This window comes from Crinia signifera, chromosome 5, assembly GCF_055691185.1.
Source record: "Crinia signifera chromosome 5, ASM5569118v1, whole genome shotgun sequence".
Taxonomy (NCBI): domain Eukaryota; kingdom Metazoa; phylum Chordata; class Amphibia; order Anura; family Myobatrachidae; genus Crinia; species Crinia signifera.
In genome coordinates, this window is record NC_139221.1 from 156,813,169 (window position 1) to 156,833,823 (window position 20,655).

The 20,655-nt window shown below is 39.9% G+C and overlaps 1 protein-coding gene across 4 annotated transcripts in view; it reads right to left on the bottom strand.

The window, feature by feature from the left end:
* Positions 1-20,655, bottom strand: part of SLC12A7 (solute carrier family 12 member 7) — a 267,868-nt gene that overhangs the window by 45,834 nt on the left and 201,379 nt on the right. For all 4 annotated transcript variants that reach the window (XM_083188158.1, XM_083188159.1, XM_083188162.1 and 1 more), the window contains exons 7-14: positions 18,045-18,280; positions 13,703-13,908; positions 11,735-11,896; positions 8,598-8,696; positions 6,405-6,462; positions 5,259-5,433; positions 3,132-3,250; positions 1,323-1,421 (exon numbers count right to left, since the gene is read on the bottom strand). In XM_083188158.1, the coding sequence (XP_083044284.1) occupies positions 1,323-1,421; positions 3,132-3,250; positions 5,259-5,433; positions 6,405-6,462; positions 8,598-8,696; positions 11,735-11,896; positions 13,703-13,908; positions 18,045-18,280 (1,154 nt within the window). The remainder of the gene's footprint in view (positions 1-1,322; positions 1,422-3,131; positions 3,251-5,258; positions 5,434-6,404; positions 6,463-8,597; positions 8,697-11,734; positions 11,897-13,702; positions 13,909-18,044; positions 18,281-20,655) is intronic.

Below are 20,655 nucleotides of genomic sequence, written 5' to 3' on the forward strand. Positions count from 1 at the left end.
GTTATTTAATCAGGCAGGTACACCAGCTAAATGCAGGTCAAACAGGTCACAGATTTTGTATTCCAAAATGAAAGGATTTTGTTTTGAATTCCATATGTCAGCATTTCTGAAATAATTATGTGTTTTGGATTTTTTTATTTAATAATATGGGGGCCTATATGCTGTATTACCAGATAAAGTATAATTTTCCCTCACTGTGGGTCTGATGACAGATGATCAGCGAATTCACAGATTGAGTGATTATCAAAGACTGCACTTAAGTACGGATCATAGCACTACCATGCGAGGGTGAATAGTGAAAGAAATTGCGCATGGATCTTAAATGCAATGTAGCCGGAGTTTGACTGAAGGAAGCCAGTGTTTGGGGGTGGCAACTGGCCATTTTCAGGGAGTGCCCAAAAACATGCAGGCTTGCCCAGGCATTTTAAGGGAGGGCCTGTGATGTCAGCGCCAGCCTCAATCAGCATAGTCTCCGCCGCAGATGACTGGAACAATCAGACTTACTCACATTTTTACAGACCGGAAAAATCTTTTGATCACTTGTGAATTGCGTATAGATTTGCAGGTGGGGAGAGATAGGTCACAGATTTGCATGGGGTGGGTTCTCTTTCTGTCCGGGCAGGGGCTATCTACTTGCAGTTATCTGCAATTTTGCAGATGAGCAAACAGATCTCAATCAGGCTCTGTAAACAAGCTAGTTTACACCCAACTGTTAAGCAGTGTTCATTCTAGCACTCCGCATCTACCAAAACCCATGCTGTTCCTCTTCCATGTCTGGGGTGTCGCTCTCTGCTGTGTTGCCTCTAGTCGAGTGTGGTCTGTATTTCAACACGGATATGAAGACCAGACCTGTGCTAGAAGCACCACAGGAAGGTGCAGGGTGCTAGAATGAACATTACAAACAGTTACAATACACATAATTTGGTTGCTCCCATTTGGAATGGAGCAGGTTTCACAGTGTCACATAATTACCTACTTTAGGTTATTTTATGAGCTATTAAAGCCTTGGAGAGTGAATATAATATTATTTAGAATTTGAATTATAACCAGAGAGGATTTACAATACCGGATTTGTGGCAGTGTTGTCCAATCCTGTAACAAGGGACAACATTATTTACATCATTTTTAATCTGGGACTCAAATGAAGTATCTGATTCATGAACAGGCCATTTTAAAATAGTAAGTGAACTTTATTGGCCATGTTAAGTGTGTGTGTTAGGGGGGGCAAAAGATCATCGACTGGGAAAGAAAATTAGTTTACATATGCAAATTTTTTAACCAGTGCATAATATAAGAATAGAAAGTAAGATAGTAATATTTACCAGTGATAAAACTTAAACCGTGGTCTCCAATTTGGAGTTCTTAATAATGTTTGTAGTGCACAAGCCAAGTTTACAAACATGTAACACATTAGGAAAAACCTAGAAAATAAAAATCAGCAACAGTGTTCATTAAATGCAGATGTACAGCAATAAGAATTAATAGATGTCAGGGAAGAATGAAAATATAGGCAAGAACACACTACAAAGCAATACTTTTGACATGTGTGCTATTGCGACATTCTGCAGTCGATTAAATGTTTATTTTACAACAAGCATGCATTTTCTCAAATTGTGTTCATTTTTATTCAGTCTACAAACTCGTGCTTACCACATACAGTCTAGGAGCCAAACAAGGACACATCCAAAGGTTCTAAATATTTCCCAACAAAACTTCTCTAAATATTGAAGGATGTTAGAGGGGTTAATGTATCAAGCAGTGAAAATAGTGGAGAAGATGCCTATAACAACCAACCACCTTCTCCTCATCATTTTATAGAATGGGCTTGATACATGGTACCTTAAAGTGGATTGATTTCTATTTGCAAATTCTCTACTCTTTCCACTTCTCATACATTAACCCCACAGTACCTACAGCAGCCTGGTGAATTGTTGTAGAAACAGCCTCACTAAAACAATTAGTGAACAGAAGTCTGGGTGCTACTTCCTCAGCCTCCTCACCATTAACCTTGCCCCATTCACTAAAACAGACTTCATAGCCAAACTCTCTAGAGACAATATCAAAAAGGATAATCAAAGGGAAACAGGCATCCTTTGAGTATATTTCCCACCCTCTCGACTTTCAGTAGGTGATATGACCTCTGCCGACACATCATGTAAAACTACTTCCTTTTCATGGGGCTGACTGACTCCAGAACATAGAAACTGCACCTAGAAAAGGGCAATGCAGAGCTTTCTTATTGATATACATGTACATGTATATGTATATTTCAGAATAAATTGTGGTAATTACATTTAATGGGATAAATCTGGGATAAAGTTTCCTAGCAGCATTCATTCCAAAATGTATTAAATCGGAGCCCCCATGTACTCATTTGACAATAATATAAAGCAGAAATGATTGCCCACTAATGGTACACAGATGATCAGATTGTTTTGAGGAGACACTAAACAGAGAAACCATTTAAGCATTACACAAACATTTCTCTTACTGGTTTCCCTCTACCTTGTAGTTTTGGAAAAAGTTAATAAGTGCAGGGACAATAATTCTGATACAGACAGACAACAGAACCTGTTGTGGGAGGTTCTTATACGAATATGAGGTATTGACTAAAGGGTATAGTTGTGGGGTGATGAAGGGTCCTTTATCAACTTGTCTAACACATTCTGGCAGTTTAGCAGTTTGAAGGCTCCCAACCTTTTAAAAAATGTTGATTTAGTGACCTGATACTGAAAAGCTAAAGCTACTTAGACCATCCCCTGCTCCTCCCATTACAGTAGGCAAAGTGAAAATGCGCTAACCATCTGCAAGAAACACTAGACCCACCATGACTCAGGTATAGCTTTTAGAGTCAGTGGTGAGCTCTGAGAAGGCTGAAATCATGAGCTAGAACAGGTTTCTGGAACAGGCTAAAGTCTGCAGGCTGTAGCTATATAAACTGTCTTTATTTTGAATGAATCTACATAAGGAACCCAATTGTTTTTTAAACATGACAATTGTAACAAATAATGAGGTTCACATACCAGCTAACTACTATTATAGGTATGTAAGTATACATTTTACACAAACACAGATGAGCACATTTTTGCAGCTTGAACTGTAGAGAATTCCACTTAGAATGTAGGTCTTACATTGAAAGAATCGGTGCAACACTGTCCAAAGATGCAATCAGAATACCAATCTCACATATGCCAGCTGTCAGCAATAAAGCCCACGTCGGTTCGCCATTGGCTTTTCCATGACCAAACACCTGAACCAATAAGAGAATAAAAATATCAGTATTAGTTGTTATGTAAGAAAGACTGCTATCTAAACTCCATTAAGCTGAGGTGTAACCAGTAGCGGCTCCAGAGGAAGGGCTGCAGCACAGTAGAAAATTCAAATTGGGGAGCCTCACCAACTGTCGCTCCAAACTAACTCACTGGCAGTGGTTGTTTGTCCTCTATTTGAATTTGGAACTGTGCTGCAGCGCCATCTCTGGAGCTGCCACTGGGTGTAACTAGTCATTTGTCGGTCCCATAGCTACATTTGTACTAAAAAGAAGAACAGGCAAGACAGGCCTCCCATCCGATGGTTTATGCTACTATGGTAGTGAATCCCTTGCCTGCAAGACTAGTGTATTTCCTTTTTCAAGGCTTAATCAATGTTAACATTCTGCTCCAGTAATTTCACTAGGAAAACCTTTATTTTAGTCTATAAGAATGCATATTTTGTTTTAGTAAAATAAGTGATTCTTCTGGCAGGATATTAGAATACTTTATGGGCACAGACACGATTCAGAGATGTACGCAAACCTAGTGGTCCAAAGGTGCAGCTGCTGTGTGAACTGAGCCCATCTCTGAATCACCCCATAATATGGAAAAACAAGATAAACACACCTAATACATCTCTACTACATCTTACTACTACCATACCACTGTAGTTCAATTGCATATATGAAACAATGATTGATGTATTAGCTGCACAAAAACAATGTGTCTAAACCTGCGTTTGGACTGATATAGTCTTCTTTTATATGTTTCGCCATGGCAGCTGAGAAAGATGCCATGCGTATCAAAGAAAAGCAGAAGCAAGACTACACGATGAAGGAATCACTGTGAAATTTTTGGGTGGAGGCAAAATTGTGTATTTCAATACACTAGACTATTGTTGTAGATTCCAGATCATAATGACCAAACCATGATTCATCATAGGTCACGAATGTAGTAAGGAAAATCGGGTATACCCTACGACATTTGAAGTGTTCTTGCATGATTCAACTTGTTGCATCTGCTCTTCTGTGAGATTTTGTAGGTACCCACATGCAATGAATTTTCAGTTTATTTGTCTCAATAACTCATTCAAATGAGATGAGATATAAATGAGATCTCTGAAATATGTTCAGACGACACGTCTTCCTCATACACCATTACAAAATGTATGAAGATCTTCTACTCATTGTGACCAAATAAAGGCAAATACGGCAGTTGAACTGCAGGATCAGATACAATGTATGTGCTACACAATAATAAGCATAGCATTGCCATGTCTAACTAATACTCCTTTTCCACTAGCAAAAATAACCCGGGTCGATGGCCGGGATGTGCATCGACTTGGGTTTTTTGCTAGTGGAAATACAAAAACATGGGATTCCTGGGTTGGATCCAGGAGCGGCCGTGGAAACAGGTAACCCAGGTTAATGCACTGCAACGTAAAGCCGCTGCTGGGAGATGCTTCATCTCCCAGGGCCGCCGCCCAATGATGTCACCCGCCCAGCTTTATGCCGGGTCAGGAGAAGAGTGGGAAAGGGTGAGCAAGCCGGGTCACACCTGGGTACAAAATCCTGGGTGCGACCCGGCTTGTCAAGTGTAAAAGGGATTTCATTGAAAAGTAATAAGACTGCCTGTTTTTCAGCCCTCATATTTCCCCAACCACAATTTTCTGTTCCTCAGAATATGATTGCAGGAGGTTACAGTACTAGCTCTGAGGATACACTGTACTATCACCCAGATCCCTCTGCTTCTTAACTATGTTGGCTAAAGGTGGGGTAGAATCCTTTGCTCCCCAGTGGAAGTGCGGTGCGTGGGTGTTAATTCATAACCAAGCACTGTACTCCCAAATCATTGCAGACATGTATAAGCACCATATGCCAGCTTCACAGGTAAAAAAGCAACTGACTGCTCTTTCTCCAGATCAGTAGCTAACATGCCATGTGACTATTAAAGGCATTGAATAAAAAACAAAGAAAAAGCACAAATGAAATTAGTGTTCCATGGTACCTGAAGAAAAGGCACTATTCCATCTCTTGCAATGGCCTGCAGCAAACGTGGAGCTCCTGTCAAACTCTGGAGTCCAGCACCACAAGTAGAGAAGAAAGATCCAATAACAATTACCCAAGGAGATGGCCAAGCCAATGTACCTATAACAAGCTGGCCACTGACTGCTTCACCAAATCTGAAACATAGTAAGGATAATGGTTAAGAAGTCTGTATTCAGTTTTACCGGAAGCCACAATAACTCACCAAATTAGATGCAATAATGATCAGAGGTTTGGATGTCATCAAGCACATATGTGCTTAAAACCCCCCCACTAAAATAAAACTGAAATGTATGATGGAATGGTATTTAATGACAGGTCAGAAAAGCAATATGGATTTTGTACATATAACTAGAATGATTGCCACACAGAAACATGCTCAATATTTTTTGGATTAATTAAGCCTTGGAAAATTTTTCCATTTTAATTCCATAAAGTTGTGAACTTTCAGTTCTAAATAAAAATAAATAAAATATTTTATATATTATAGATATAAGTGAAATGTCAGTAATGTTTACTTGAGCAAACATAAAACACTTCTCTAAAATAGGGATGTACTAATCACAAAATTAGGTTTTCGATTTAACCATATTTCATATGTTTCCCCCAATTTACCATGGTTTGAGCCCAACAAACCCAAAACTTTTTTCTATTGTATGGAATCCCAAAAATAATTTTAGCATTGAGGCTAAAATTTTATTTGAAGATACAGGTTTTCAAATTCAGCAGAATCATTTCTGAACAGACCTTGTTCTAAAGCTGAGTGCACACTATGCAATATGCTCAGTCAACAATATCATTAACTGTTTCTTTTGAACTCCCAGGAGCTCCAGAATGAATTATGTAGTGCATACACACTCAACGATTTGACATGCAATAAATATATATAGGGTTTGCTTTAACAGTGACCATCTTTATTCATTGAAAAATGTATATTTATCCCTTGTACACAGTCAAAAACGACATAAGCAACAATTTGACTACATGTACAGACAATGGGGTTGTGTGTCTACAACTACCTGCAGGAGCGTGCAATGTTATCCAAGAATTTGGATACGTGCAAAATAAGACGTCCCAAAATGAGTTTTTCCAATATAAAAGCACTTACTTGTCACGTAACAGTGCTCCCTCGATGCAGGCACCAAACAGTACCACGCAGGAGAGATCTTTCATAATCAAGGAACAAAACTAGAAAATATTCTAAAATATGTAATAACACAACATTCTCTTTCATTGGGACAAGTTCACTTCCCCGACAGTTTGTTTAGGCAGTAAAAGTGTATCTTAATAATAGATTTCAGCTCATGTTGCACACTGTACACTTCAGTGTGCAACATGAGGGGGGGGGGGGGGTTATTCAATCGCGGGTTTCCGACTGTCGGAACATTCCAACAGTCGGAATCCTGGCCCATTTTTTTTTATGTTTTTGTTCCCAATTTCCGCTATAGGAGAAGGGAAAGGCCAATTTTTGTTGTGGTTTTTTTTTGTACCATCAGACATGTTTTTCTCCCCTCAATCTCCAGCACCTGAACTTAAGTTCAGGTGCTGGAGATTGAGGGGAGAAAAACATGTCTGATGGTACAAAAAAAACAACAAAAAAAATTGGCCTTTCCCTTCTCCTATAGCGGAAATTGGGAACAAAAACATAAAAAAAAATGGGCCAGGATTCCTTCTAAGGTCCTCCAATGCCCCCTTCCCTACACAAAGCATCTTAAATGCACATGGTAATAATTAGCTGCATCCATGATTTAGCAATCAGACTGGAGCTTCCGTCAACCGTCTTATGGCCTCTATTCAGAGAAGACCCTGCTCATGAGTCCAGAGAAACTGCCCAAGCACACAGGGAGGTTACAGGGTGGATCCGTTAAAGCTGTATCAATGTTTACCCTTCCATAGTGTTATGCAGAGATATTGGAAACAAAACCATTGTGAAAATTGATCTACATGTAGTTGCCTAGAAAAAAGTCTGGCACAAATCAGTCATGACATAACACTAACAATGACAGGACTAAAGCTGAAGACGAACTTGGAAGGGCAATTGAGGCATCAATAACTTGTGGATAGACTTAATTATATACTGTATATAGAAATTTAGACCAATTGCTGAAGGGCCCTCTAACACTCAAGAGTAAGTAACTGTCTGCACCAATTTTTATTGTAGCTAAAGCCTGAAGGATGTATTCAATCCTGGGTCATGACTGTTGGGATCGTTGAGCTGCGGCCGTAAACTTGACAATCCACAGCAGAATGGCCCGACTGCTTCTAAAGTCGGGCTCATTCTGCCGAAATCCCTGTTCAATGTTGTCTGGAAAGATATTATTGAATAGGGCCCCGCCGTTATTTCCCTCGTCAGAAAAAGCGGCGGGATATTGAATTTCCCCCTAAGGACCTAATATTTCCAATAGTCAGAAATACCAGCCAGGACACTATTCAATCCCCGCAGTTTTCATCCAGGACTCACCGCTGCAGATTTGGCTCTTTGAAAAGATGAATCTGCATTGGCGGAAACGGATGCTAAATTGTCGAATTAGCAGCTGTTTTTGCCTAAAAAAGACATGGATTTGCCGATCCACATCTTTTACGACTTTTGGAATTTTTATGAAAGTCGGTAAAAGAGAAAACATTAGATTAAATTTACTTAGATGGGATGTTGCCCATGGCAACCCATCAAATTCTACTTCTAATTTATTAAGTGCCTTCTAAAAGATAATAGATAGAATCTGATAGGTTGCTATGGGCAATAACCCATCTTCAGTAAAACTCCCACCGTACTAAATGTACCCCGTTGAATAGGTTGAATGTGAATTCAATCGATTGTAAGCAAAAAACGCTAATATTATTTACTTTTCGAAAATATCGACAGGGACTGAACACCCCTCTAAGTGGCAATGGTTTAATATGCAACGCATGCCACATATTACCTTTAAAAAAATAGACACCATGGGTGAGATTTAATAGGATGAGAGATTCAGAAAGTGAGAGATTTGGTGAGAAATCTCCAGTCTTTTTAAAGCGGCAATCATTTACACTGCAAAACCAGTTTGATTTTGAAGTATAAATGATTGCCACTTTAAAAAAATTGGAGATTTCTCACCAAATCTCTCACTTTCTGAATCTCTCATCCTATTAAATCTCACCCCAAAAATCCAACAGCGAAACTAATGAAACAGGCCCGAAACCCCTATTGGATTTCTATTGCCAGTGCTAGGAAAAATAGGAAGTGTTCTTCTCTTCTCCACATAAGTGTAATAATACCTGCCACACAGTTCACTATGTAACAAATGGCTACACAAAAAGATACATATAAATGATGTGGTTGCAATGGCCAATATTGTTCCAGATGGTATAGACTTCTGAGCATCCTTCAAGTCACCAGAACGGTTAGAACCAGCCATGATACCTACATGGGTGAACAAATAAAAGGTAAGTAAAATGTTGATTAGTTCTCAAAACTGCAGCTGTATCTCAAAACTTGCACAGGAATGTTTCCGATGGACTCTGAAATGCAATACAATCAAAGACTTGCAATAGTATGAATAAAACCTTGGTAGAAAGTGTGACTCTACCTACTAAACAGCAAAAGGAAGTTTGGCAAATTTAGCAATGCATACTTACTTTAAAGATTGCAAATATATTACTATTTATGCATTATATATTTATTTATTTACAGTTTATTTATATAGCGCAGCAGATTCCGTTGCGCTTTACAATAGTAGACAGTGATAAAACAAACTGGGTAACAACAGACAGACTTGGGGGTTAGCGGGCCCTGCTGCAAGCTTACAATCCAGTATGCATTCATTTTGTGTGAAACAACACAAGGCTAGATACAGAGACTGCTTGTAAACTTGATCATTTTGATCGAGTGATGAAAAGAAAAGGAATAATAAAGGGTAATAAGAAAATCTGCTGTAGGAACTATCCAATAATTCCTAGTCAGAATTTATCGACGATAAATCTAACAATACAGCGTACAAGCGCAAAGTTAGAACAGGCAAATACCACCAGTGGTGTAGCTAGGTGCCACCCAGAGCAAGGGCATGTTTCCCCCCCCCCCCCCCCCCCCAATTTTTAGGTGAGGATCCTGCGCAGTGAAAAGTGGGCACGGCCCAACATTATACCACACACCGTAATGCCCATTGCACATTTTAGCAAACTTTGTAATTCCAATTACACATAAGGCCACATGCCGTAATGTCAATTACACATACGGCCACACATGATGCCCACTGCATACAATATAACACACCCTAACACCGTAATGCCCATCACACAAGTGTATGGGGCCCTAAGACTGATCTTGCATCAATACATGGTAATAAGACTTGCTAGTTACTGTAATGTGATGTGCTTCATTAAATGGTGTATTGACACATGACCACTATAAGAAAAAAAATTAAATATATATAAAAAAAGTAAACACTCAAACCTAAGATCTAATTATCAGCAATACTAAACATTGCAAAAGTCTTATATCATATGACAACCCATAACAGATTCCAGAGTCATTATTTATGAAACAATAAAACATACAACACGAAGAAGCAGGTGTGAGAAAGTATAAAAGGTAACTGGCAGGGTGGGATAAATCAGGCGAACATCATTGTTTGATCATCAGGAAGTGCCACCACCTTAATGTGATGGCATTACTTTAAGCAGGTGTGGCTGGATCATTTATGTTTGTGGTAACTCCAAGCAAAAGAAAAGAGAAATCTGCAGTGATCTCATCAGTCTGGAATGGGCTTTAGGATACAGTATTTCTAAACAATTTAAAGTTCAGGGAGAAAAATAGCTACATATGCATGAACTGTAGAACACTGCTCATTTTCTCAGAAGATTCACCCTGAGATCAGATTGTGAGATACTCCAAGATCTTCCAGAAAACAAATGATGCTACAGGATGTACAGGTTTCTGCAACAGCCAACACAGACAAATGAAAGACAAAGCTGTATGGTGTTTTGAAGCAGTCATATTCTAGTCAAAGCTAATTCCAAACACATCAGTATTCTTATACTTTATTCTTGTTCATTAAAAATACTGAACACAATCAATATCACCAGTCTCCAATTCAGTGTCCTAAAACAAATCCAACAACTATATAGCAAGTGTGGCAAATAGTAGAGATCCTTCATTAGGAAGACTTTATCAAAGAAAAATCCTTACTGCAGTCTGAGATATATTATACACGTGTTTGTTAGCAAAAGCATCACAAAAAGGGAAGATTGTAGCAATAGCAAAACTGTGGTAAAATTTTCAAAAACTAAATTCAGGGAATTATCGCAATACATAGGCATCCCCACAGCAGAGCAGTCCTCATAGGAATCTGTGGGGATGCAATATGCAGCAAGCTCCAGTAAAGTAGCAAACAGTTGGTTTTCTTAAAAGTAGGAAATGATGCGTGTGACTGTGGATTCAAGAAATTACATAGTTGCAACCCTTTTAATTATTTACCCACTTCCCCAGAAAGCCCTGGCCTGGCGATTTAGGTAGCTTAATTCTTCAGCCATGAAACCCCATCAAGTGTGTCCCTTGGCCCTGGCACCTTACTGCTAGTGAAGCCTACTCATTCCCCCCCTCCCCGTATTCTTTTTTTTACTATTTTAATACTTTCACAAATAGAGATATGCACAGATTGTGCAGATCCATAGGAAAACATCTGACAGCAAGTTTGGTTATTGTGAGTTACGGGAAACATGCAAGTTTGCATGTTCCCACATCCTGTTGCATTGTACCAGTAAGATGTAAGAGTTTAACAGTAAACTACAAAACCCTATTACAATTAGCCCTTAGTGTAAAGTCTGTAATTACATCTGGACATTGCGATCCTGATTAGATTTTGACTATATAGTCAAAATGAAATGGCAAATTGTACCGTGTGTACACAGCATAAGTCGCAGGTTTAGTGGAAGCCTCAGACGTACTCACATTTGCAAGGACATCAAAGACTCTTCGATGTTCTTTGAATTGAAAATGGATTTTCAAATGGATAGGACTTAGCTATCCAGTCACAATTCATTCACTATTTTGCACTGGCAATTTTTTTCCTTCAGACGCATGCGGTTTCTTTCTGCTTACAGACCAATGAGAATTCTCAGATTAGTGATAAATGCTGAATTAGGCAATATACCCATGTAGCTACAGCATTTTTTTTTTGTTGTTGTTAGAAATGGCTTTTATTGGAGTTGAATACATTTTTTTAAAATGGGTAATGTTCACTACTTTCTCCCACTAAAATTCCCAGAAATATTTACTTGATTATCATCATATATCTCAAAGCTGTCCCACTGGGCATCTGCTGATAGATGCCGTAGCAATTATGTGTGCAGCCATTCGGTGATGCATCAATAGGATAAGACCCTATAATTATTGTAAAAGCAGCACTTTTTTACCTATATATTGTAAATGAGCAATGTATTATTGCCATAGCTTTACTGTACCTGTCACAGAAGGAAAGTAAATTCCAACAAGCATTGTAAAATAAGTCATGATGTCGGTCATCACATAAGTTTGGCTTAAAGTTTTCTGGCCCTCTCCTGCAGATGAAGTTTGGTTCTTCTCAACAACAGATCCTTTTTGACTGTATGCACTCCAAATGTTATCTTAAAATAAAAAAGGAAATAATAAAAAAATGATCAGTCCTAAATTGTAAGGTTATAATTTATCTTTTTTTTTTAGCATATTCAAACAGCTGCAGAACTTCTTTGCTGGATTTAAAGTAATTTATAAACAAAGGCAGGTAATCAATGCTGTTTGCGAGTGGTGGCAGCGAGCAGAGCTTCCTGCTCGCTGTCACCACTCACCCTGACAGCATTCAACACACCCTCCGCATACGCCAATTCCCCATCGCTCCGTTTTTTGAGCGAGGGAGAATTGGCGGATGCGGCTCCAGAAGCAGCGAGACTCGCGGCTAAAAACTGGGAGTTTTCTGCAGTAGCCGCGGGTCTCGCTGTTTTGGGGAATTCTCGCCGTCCTGCGACGGCGAGGATTTCCCCAGAACGTTGAATAGAGCGAGCGGCCGGTGCGGGGGTTAAACAGCGAGGATCGCTGGTTTTCTGCTATCCTCGCTGTTTAACCCCCTCGCCGGCCGCTCGCTGCAGCATTGTATACACCTGAAAGAGTTAACCAGCGCTGGCTTGTTTCTCAAATAAGGTGATTGTTTCTTTCAAGTTAAAAATGTAATGAAATTAAAAAAACATACATATATCAAATGTATAGACACAAGAATAACTGTAATGAATAAAGTTAAAATAATTAGATTCCCTTGTAGGACATTTGTGGACTCCTATATCTGGGATGTATGTTCCACTTGTGGGAATGTCTCTATTTATAGCAGCATGTAATTGCAAGGTGGCCGAATCCTCATGCAGTTTGCAGAGCAATGGAATTTGTGGTCCAGTAAACCTTGGTGCGCTTTGAGTAATCGCTGCAGGTCCAATCCAAATAGGTTATAAGCAGAATGACCAGGTAGAGAAGGTACTGTATAACCCATATCCAGTGGTGCTTGTGGATAAGCAATATTCCCCAGGAGTCCAATATGTCAAGAGGTGTAAAGTCGGTAAAGCTCTAAGCGTTTCTCTGGGTATAGACACCCAGCTTCCTCAGGAGCTCCTGAGGAAGCTGGGTGTCTATACCCAGAGAAACGCGTTTCATTTCCTTAATCAGCTGGGAACTTTTTCAAGACGCTGCCGGCAATCAGCTGTTTGGCGCTGACCGCAAATCCATTACGCTGTAGCCCGGGCTGCTATTTTGTCCCCCGCTGAATGTGAACTATACCTGCCGCCAACCTTGACCTGTGTCCCGCTGTGGTCTGGATGGTCACTCAGTCTCCTGCTACACGTGGATCTAACCGGCGTGCAACGACTTGGCCGCTGAAATAAGGTACCAGCATCACAGAGCACCATTTCCCCTTAACAGCCTGCCGCTGTCCCCCGGCTCCCTGCAGCGGTTAAGAATCACCGTCAGGGGCAGCATTGAATATGGTGACAGCGAGGGCTGGCAGCGAAGGCTCCAGCCCTCCAGAACAAGGCGACTGTGCAGCGAATCCTAAACAGGATTCGCTGCAAATGCCGAGTATTGTCATTGAATACTGCCCTCTAAAACTCTCATCCTATTAACTTATGTGTAGTGGTGGTCTCCTGATGCGGTAGCCTGCTATGCCTATCAACTGAAGTCACCATTCCCTAGTTACATGTATATATACATAGAACATAGGATAAGAAAACATGGATATACTGCTGGAAAATGAACATTCAAAAGACCACTGTCAGCCCTTGGGCTGGCTGCCTATTACCCATAACATTTTATTGTATGGCTTTATATGAAAAGCCATTTAAAACAAAATTTCAGACTACTTCATAAGTAAACACATATTGCATCATACTGTATGTATCTTAAAAGGGACTCACCAAGAAAAACACCACTAGCAACTCCAGGGATTCCTTGTATGCTGGTTACATTGTTTGACTCAAAATATTGGTCACAATCCCAAACTTGATTTTCAAATTTACAGAATTTGTTCCACAATTCTTCATTAACTGTATTATTAGATATATATTTGGCACAAACTTTAAGGTTACGAGTGGATAAAACACGGTTTCCAAGAAGGCAAATACTGCAAAGCGAAAAACTGCGTTAAACACAAAAGACAAATATCGTACATACTGTAGATCTAAATCACAAATCAGGAAAGGGATGTGGTCGTACGGTCGGCAGTAAAAAGGTTGACACTCATTAGGTCGACCGCTATTGCTCGACACCCCAAAAAGGTCGACATGCATTAGTTCGGCATAGACAAAAAGGTTGACATGAATGTTTTACAATTAAAAAAAATAATAATAAGGACTTGTTCATACTTTACCATTCCAGTGGACATAGAGTTAGATTATAATAGTGTGCTGAGCAAAGCAAGGGGACACGTTACACTTATTCGGTGTCCATGTTGACTTTTTCCATGTCAACCTTTTGCATGTGTCCACCTTTTGTCTATGCTGACCTAAAGCCTGTTGACCTTTTTTATGTGTTGACCTTTGGCCTGTCGATCAATAGTGGTCAACCCATACCCACCAGGAAATAATATACATGCTGGTAAGAGAGGGTTGCAGTGTAATACAGGTTGAGTATCCCTTATCCAAAATGCTCGGGATCAGAAGAATTTTGGATACCGAAGTATTCCGTATTTCTGAATATTTCTATATTTCAATGATGTATCTTGAGGTATCTTGCATTTATGTTGTACAAACACATGAAACACACACAAATATATTTTATTTGTGCATAAAACAAGGTTTCAAAACATGAAACAAAGTTTGTGTACTATCTCAGGTACCTAATTTTAATGCCAAGCAATCATCGTCTTGCACATATTTAGTGCCAGTTACATATCATGTCCTCAGTAGTGCTGTTACTGATGTCCCCAGTAGTGCTTTTAGCACTACTTCCCTTTCTGGAATGTATGTTTCGGAATAATTTGGATAATGAATAATTGGATAAGGGATACTCAACCTGTACAACAGAGGGAATATTGAACAAATATATATTTTAGAGGGGAAATCAATTAGCCATCACTATCTGGGATCTTGTTTCCACAGCTCACAGAAAAGAAAATCTTCGATAAACACAGGGGAGAAAAACGATTGAGTAAAACAAAACAAAAAAATCCCTAAAAATACTTTTGTTACGGAAGAAATTACCGCAATCAATTGAATTCCCCCACAGTCTGTTTGTTTAGTCATTTTTCGGTAAATTTTTAATAAATGTCATTCATTATGCTTCCTTACATCCTAATTGTTAACATGGTCTGATTTCAGTGATGAAAAAAGGTTATACATGTCCCACAGAAATTCTCTTGCAGTAAAAGTTGTCAACCTTAACAGTCCCAAGTTCCCGATTTCCTGTTTGAGCTTTAAAAAGAACTGTACATTACGGATTTCAACCAATTTCTATACAAAACCAACAGATTGGGAAAGCTGCAGCGTGTTGGCTCATGACCGACAACATTTTGTGTCAAACCTAAAGGCAGGCAAGCAGTGGCCTCTCTTAGCCATGCCACTTCTCATTACACAGAAGGCTTCTCAAGCCCTTCACTGCCATTTCTTTTCTCATTGCACATATGTCCCTGTTTTATGTACAGTACTGTATGTTGTTTTCCCACTGCAGCAAAGCACTGTGGCATCTTACAATACTAATGACAGTATATAAGTTTCTATTTCTTGTTTTATTGTAGATCCTTACAAACTATTTAATATTATAATTGGTCTCCTTGAATGCAATAAAGTATAAGGTACAGGTAAGAGGAATAATATATGGTATTGTACATATTTATCTTCACAATACGCACATTGTAGGCTCTGAAAGTCATAATTTATTATTAGTCTGCACTAGTTAAAGGACAAGAAGGAGAAAAATATAGCTCTCTTTGTTGGGGCACTGCTTGTTTAAATTTAAAATGTTTTTTTTTTTTTGATATGCATTGAAATGTGGTGCACTAACCTACGACAAGAAAAAAAATATATGATAAAATAATAAATGAAAAGATAGGGAGAAGAAAAAATAAGAAAAGGAAGAAAAGAAAATACAATTAAGAAAAAATGTAAAAGGTAACAATTTATACCAAAATTGTCAATATTTTAATATTGTTATGTGTTACTCCACTCCAAAACATATACAGAAAAATTTATATATGTGTACATGTATTGTATAACACAATTATATCAGGATAACAGCCCACAAATATTACACTACTAGCTGATATTGGGTTAACCCTTGTGTTAATCAATCAAATGATCAATAACCCAATCAAATAATTAATGGGATTGTGTCAGCCTTTGGAATGAAATGATCCCCATATGTGGTTCTTACCAGAATCCCCAGGGTCATTAATAAACTTAGGCTGAGATTAGTGAAAACGTGATAATTGAAAAGTGAAAAAAACATAAAACTGAAAGTGATTTTTTTTAAACCACAAGGCGGAGATATTGCAAATATTGGTGTTTGCCACAGCAGGGATACCACGTTTCCTGTTGCAGGATTAATGTATAGATACAGGTTGTATTAACACATTGTTTTATACAACACTCATAGTATTCTCCATATTAGAGCAGAATTGAAAATGAAAGTGTGTTCCCCTGGAATCCCAACTGCTTCTCATCTGCCTGTGTGCCACATGGGCAGTGAACAGGACAAATGGAAATGCAGGATAAGGGATTACCAGACTGGGAGCAACAGAAAAAAAGATGACTGGGATCTGCTTTTGAGGGCTAGCTCCGGGATCAGCCCTGTTGGTAACCCAGTGCAGGGAATCTCCAGCTGCCCACAATGACAGTCCTTAAATAAGAGTGCAGGGATAGTGGGATGCAGTTAAAATCCCGGCGGTCGGGATCCCGGCGTTCAGAATCCCGACGCTGGAATCCCGACCGCTGAAATCCCGACACTTTCTCCCTCCGTGGGTGTCCACGACACCCCTTGAGGGAGAATAAATTAGCGTGCCGAGCGCAGCGAGGCACCGGGCCCGCTGCGTGGCGAGCGCAGCGAGCCCGAAAGGGGGGGGGGGATCCACGTCCCCCCCTTGTCGGGATTTCGGCAGTCGGGATCCCGACCGCCGGGATTTCATACTGAATCCGTGATAGTATGTATCGTGGGTGCCGTGCTAGTACACAAGTACCTTTTTATGTATATGTTTGGAGTGGAGTAACACATAATATTAATATACTGACAATTTTGGTGTAAATTGTTACCATTTCAATTTTTTCTTAATTGTATTTTCAGGTCTTCCTTTTCTTCTTCTTTTTTCCTTCTTCTTTCTATCTTTTTTCTTCTCCCTATCTTTTCATTCATTATTTTATCATATATATTTTTTCTTGTCATAGGTTAGTGCACCACATTTTAATGCATATCAATAAAAAAAATTAATTTTAAATTTAAACAAGCAGTGCCCCAACAAAGGGAGCTAACTTTTTCTCCTGGTCTATGATTATCACAGCTCGCAGGAGCACCACCAACACCTATACTTTTGTGGATATCTAAATCGTCATATAACTGTATGTTGGTCACATATTGAACTCATGATTGAGAGGTCTGTGCAAGTCATTCCCTTTTTCCCTTGAATCCTAGTTAAATAACAAACAATGGCCACAAAATGCTGGGTGCGCACTGGGCGTCCCCATGCAGACGGGCAACTGCCTGCCAGGGAGAAGGCAGCTGATGTCACAGGACGTCAACCACCCGCCCAGTTCTCGTACCTGGATGCTGCATGTCTAGGTCAGCCCAGACGGACTTAGATTTATGATTTAGGGCCCACACTCTACCCTGAGAATGGATGTTTATGCACCCCACTGATGGAGTCCAATGACAAATCACGTAGGGCACGGCCTAACTGACGCAATCATCTGTTTGTCCAAAACACGGAAATGACCGGCTGCATGAGAGGTCCCGTGAGTGGTCTTGTGGATGTTTGTTCCAGTTTTGCCAGTGTGGTTTATGTAATAGAATCCAGGTATCCAGTCCACAACGGAAGAAATTAGTGGTACATACCTACCACTTGCACTGTCTTTGCCTAATGGGGGGAGGGGTAATAAGGTGGCATAGATAAACCTCTGCATGACCACTTTAAGCCCTATATCTATCTATCTATCTATATATCTATCTATCTATCTATCTTTACACACACAATAACATTGGGTCATTTTAAAATTCTGACAGACTATGCCAAGATTTCTGAATGAGAAACAGGAATAAATAAAATCTACTTACGGAAAGTCAGGAGGTTCGAAAGCTGATTTGATTACACCTGCGTATATTGCCATAATGGACAGTATTACACAGGCAAGGAACACTAATGCAAGCTTGTTGACATACTTAACACCAACAAAAACTACTATAGCCATTACAGCAATTATACACGTCCCATATATTCTCATGTTGTTTAACATGGCTTGAGGATCATCATGTTCTATCGGGAATATAGCAGCATTCGGAGAGATGTAAGTCTGTGAAAAGAAGGGATACCAAGATATTTAGCTTTGTAATAGCAGTTAAATGATAGAATTTTTAATTTTAGGCTATTTCTAGAAGCCAATGATCAAATCTGTACTACCCTATGGACTCTAGGAATGCTTTCCTTAGTTTATAGACTGTAGGTAAGTTTTTTGTGCTTGGAGAAGCCCAGAAAGGAGAATGTCAGCAGCACTTCTAGGGTTGGGGCCTGATGAAGACATCAACCCCCGGCCAGAGTAAGGCAAATTCCTTAATCCGTGGGTCTTCGATGAGGGGATGGGGCTAATATGTGCAATTTGCATATATATCAGTGTGTTATCAGAAATGTATTTATTTTCAGTGGTCTATTTGCTTAGTTCTCAGTTTGCTCAATTTCCATTTAAAACAACACTATTGCTTTCCAACATATGTTTGCCAGTCTCATTATGTGCATATGTAGTCATTTTCCTACAGAACTAACAGTCTGCAATCTCATTTCCTATCAAGAGAATGGCCAAACTGGAAGTGCTGCTCGCGCAGTACCACAGTGAGCTCATATGTGGTCAGTTTAAACATTACAGTATACAGTACATAGCAATTCGGTATATCTGTGAAAGTCTAGCTGCTGCATAAATAGACAGTAAAACACTGGACACTTTTGTTTTAGAACATCAGTTACAATGTTTATAAAATAATACACATACAATTTTAAATAAAAAAACAATATAGACAGTACAACCTTCTTGCAAATCCAGTAATAGATTCCATTACTTGCTTAAGTTAGAGCAGGCATGTCCAAACTGCGGGCCTCCAGCTGTTGTGAAACTACACCTCCCAGCATGCCTTGCCATAGTTTTAGCATTCCCTAATAGCAAAACTGTGACAATGCATGATGGAAATTGTAGTTTCACAACAGCTGGAGGGCCATAGTTTGGACATGCCTGAGTTAGAGGTTCCCACACGTTTTGAATAATGGCATCCGCAAGTCAAAACTTTCTTAAAGAGAAATTTTGAAAGAATAGTAAATTAAGTAAACTGTGTATATATGTCATACTTATGGGCCCTACACACATAGCAATGTGTGTAAGGCAAACAAGGTATGCTAGGTTGGGCAGTGCTGTGCCACTGTCACTCAGCACACAGCGCTGACAGCCCACACACAGAGCGAGCTGACAGCGCCAGTGTTCTCTGGGGAAGAACACTGGCAACCAGCAAGATTGATGAACACTGCCCATCAATCTCGGCCAGCGGCAGTGATGTGCAGGAACGCGCATTGCTGTCGGTATAGCCCTACACACACACACACACACACACAAACGATATAGGGGCATTTTCAAAACGACGTTGCCAAACTAAGCAAAGTCGATTAGAAAATGCCTTAATAATCGGCATCTGTGTAGGCCCTATTACTTTTAATTGTACAGTATGGTGAGGAACAGGAATAGCTTCTGTTTGTCAACATATGTTCTGATTGGCAGCCACCAGCACCTGTTTTGCCTATTACAGTGACCATAAATAATTTGAATTGAAATATCGGTCACACTCTGAGGACTGCAGTGTCACTGATTTCATTGTAAAATCTTGAAGATCTTTCTAATTATGTCCCATCTTTTGTAGTAGTAGTAGTACGTTTATTTATAAGGCGCCGCAAAGTGTCCGCAGCGCCGTACATAGCAAACAAAAAAACAAATTACAAGGTAACGTACAGAGTGTGTTGAAAAATACAGTATAAATAGGGGTATAGCTGGTAGAACTAAAATCAGCATCAGTTCAGAAGTAGGTGTGGAAATTGTCGAGGAGACTGAAGATGAAGTAGAGGAAGGGAAGAACAGGACAGGAGCACAGGTGAGGTAATGAGGTAGGGTGAGTACGTGAGGAAGGAGGACCCTACTCTTAAGAGTTAACATACTAAAAATAGGTGGGTGGACGAACGAAATACAATAGGATAAGTAGGAACGGAGGGGAACGGAGGCAGGATAGGAGGATCAAAAGAGGTTAGGAGGAGGGATAGGCTATTTGAAAAAAGTGGGTTTTGAGGGAGCGCTTGAAGGAGGTAAGGGAATCAGATAGCCTGATGGGTGGCGGGAGGTTGTTCCAGTGCAGGGGGGCAGCGTGAGAGAAGTCTTGGACACAGGAGTGGGAGGAGGTGATTAGGTGAGAGGTCAGTCATCGGTCAGCGATGGAGCGAAGAGGACGGGAGGGAGTGTGGATAGAGATCAGTGAAGAGAGGTAGGGAGCTGTGGAGGAGGAGAGAGCCTTGTAGGTGGTGGTGAGGAGTTTAAAGAGAAGTCGGAAAGGAATGGGGAGCCAGTGAAGAGATAGACAGAGGGGGGAGGCGGAGGTAGAGCGGCGGGAGAGGAAGATGAGCCTAGCAGCAGCGTTAAGAATG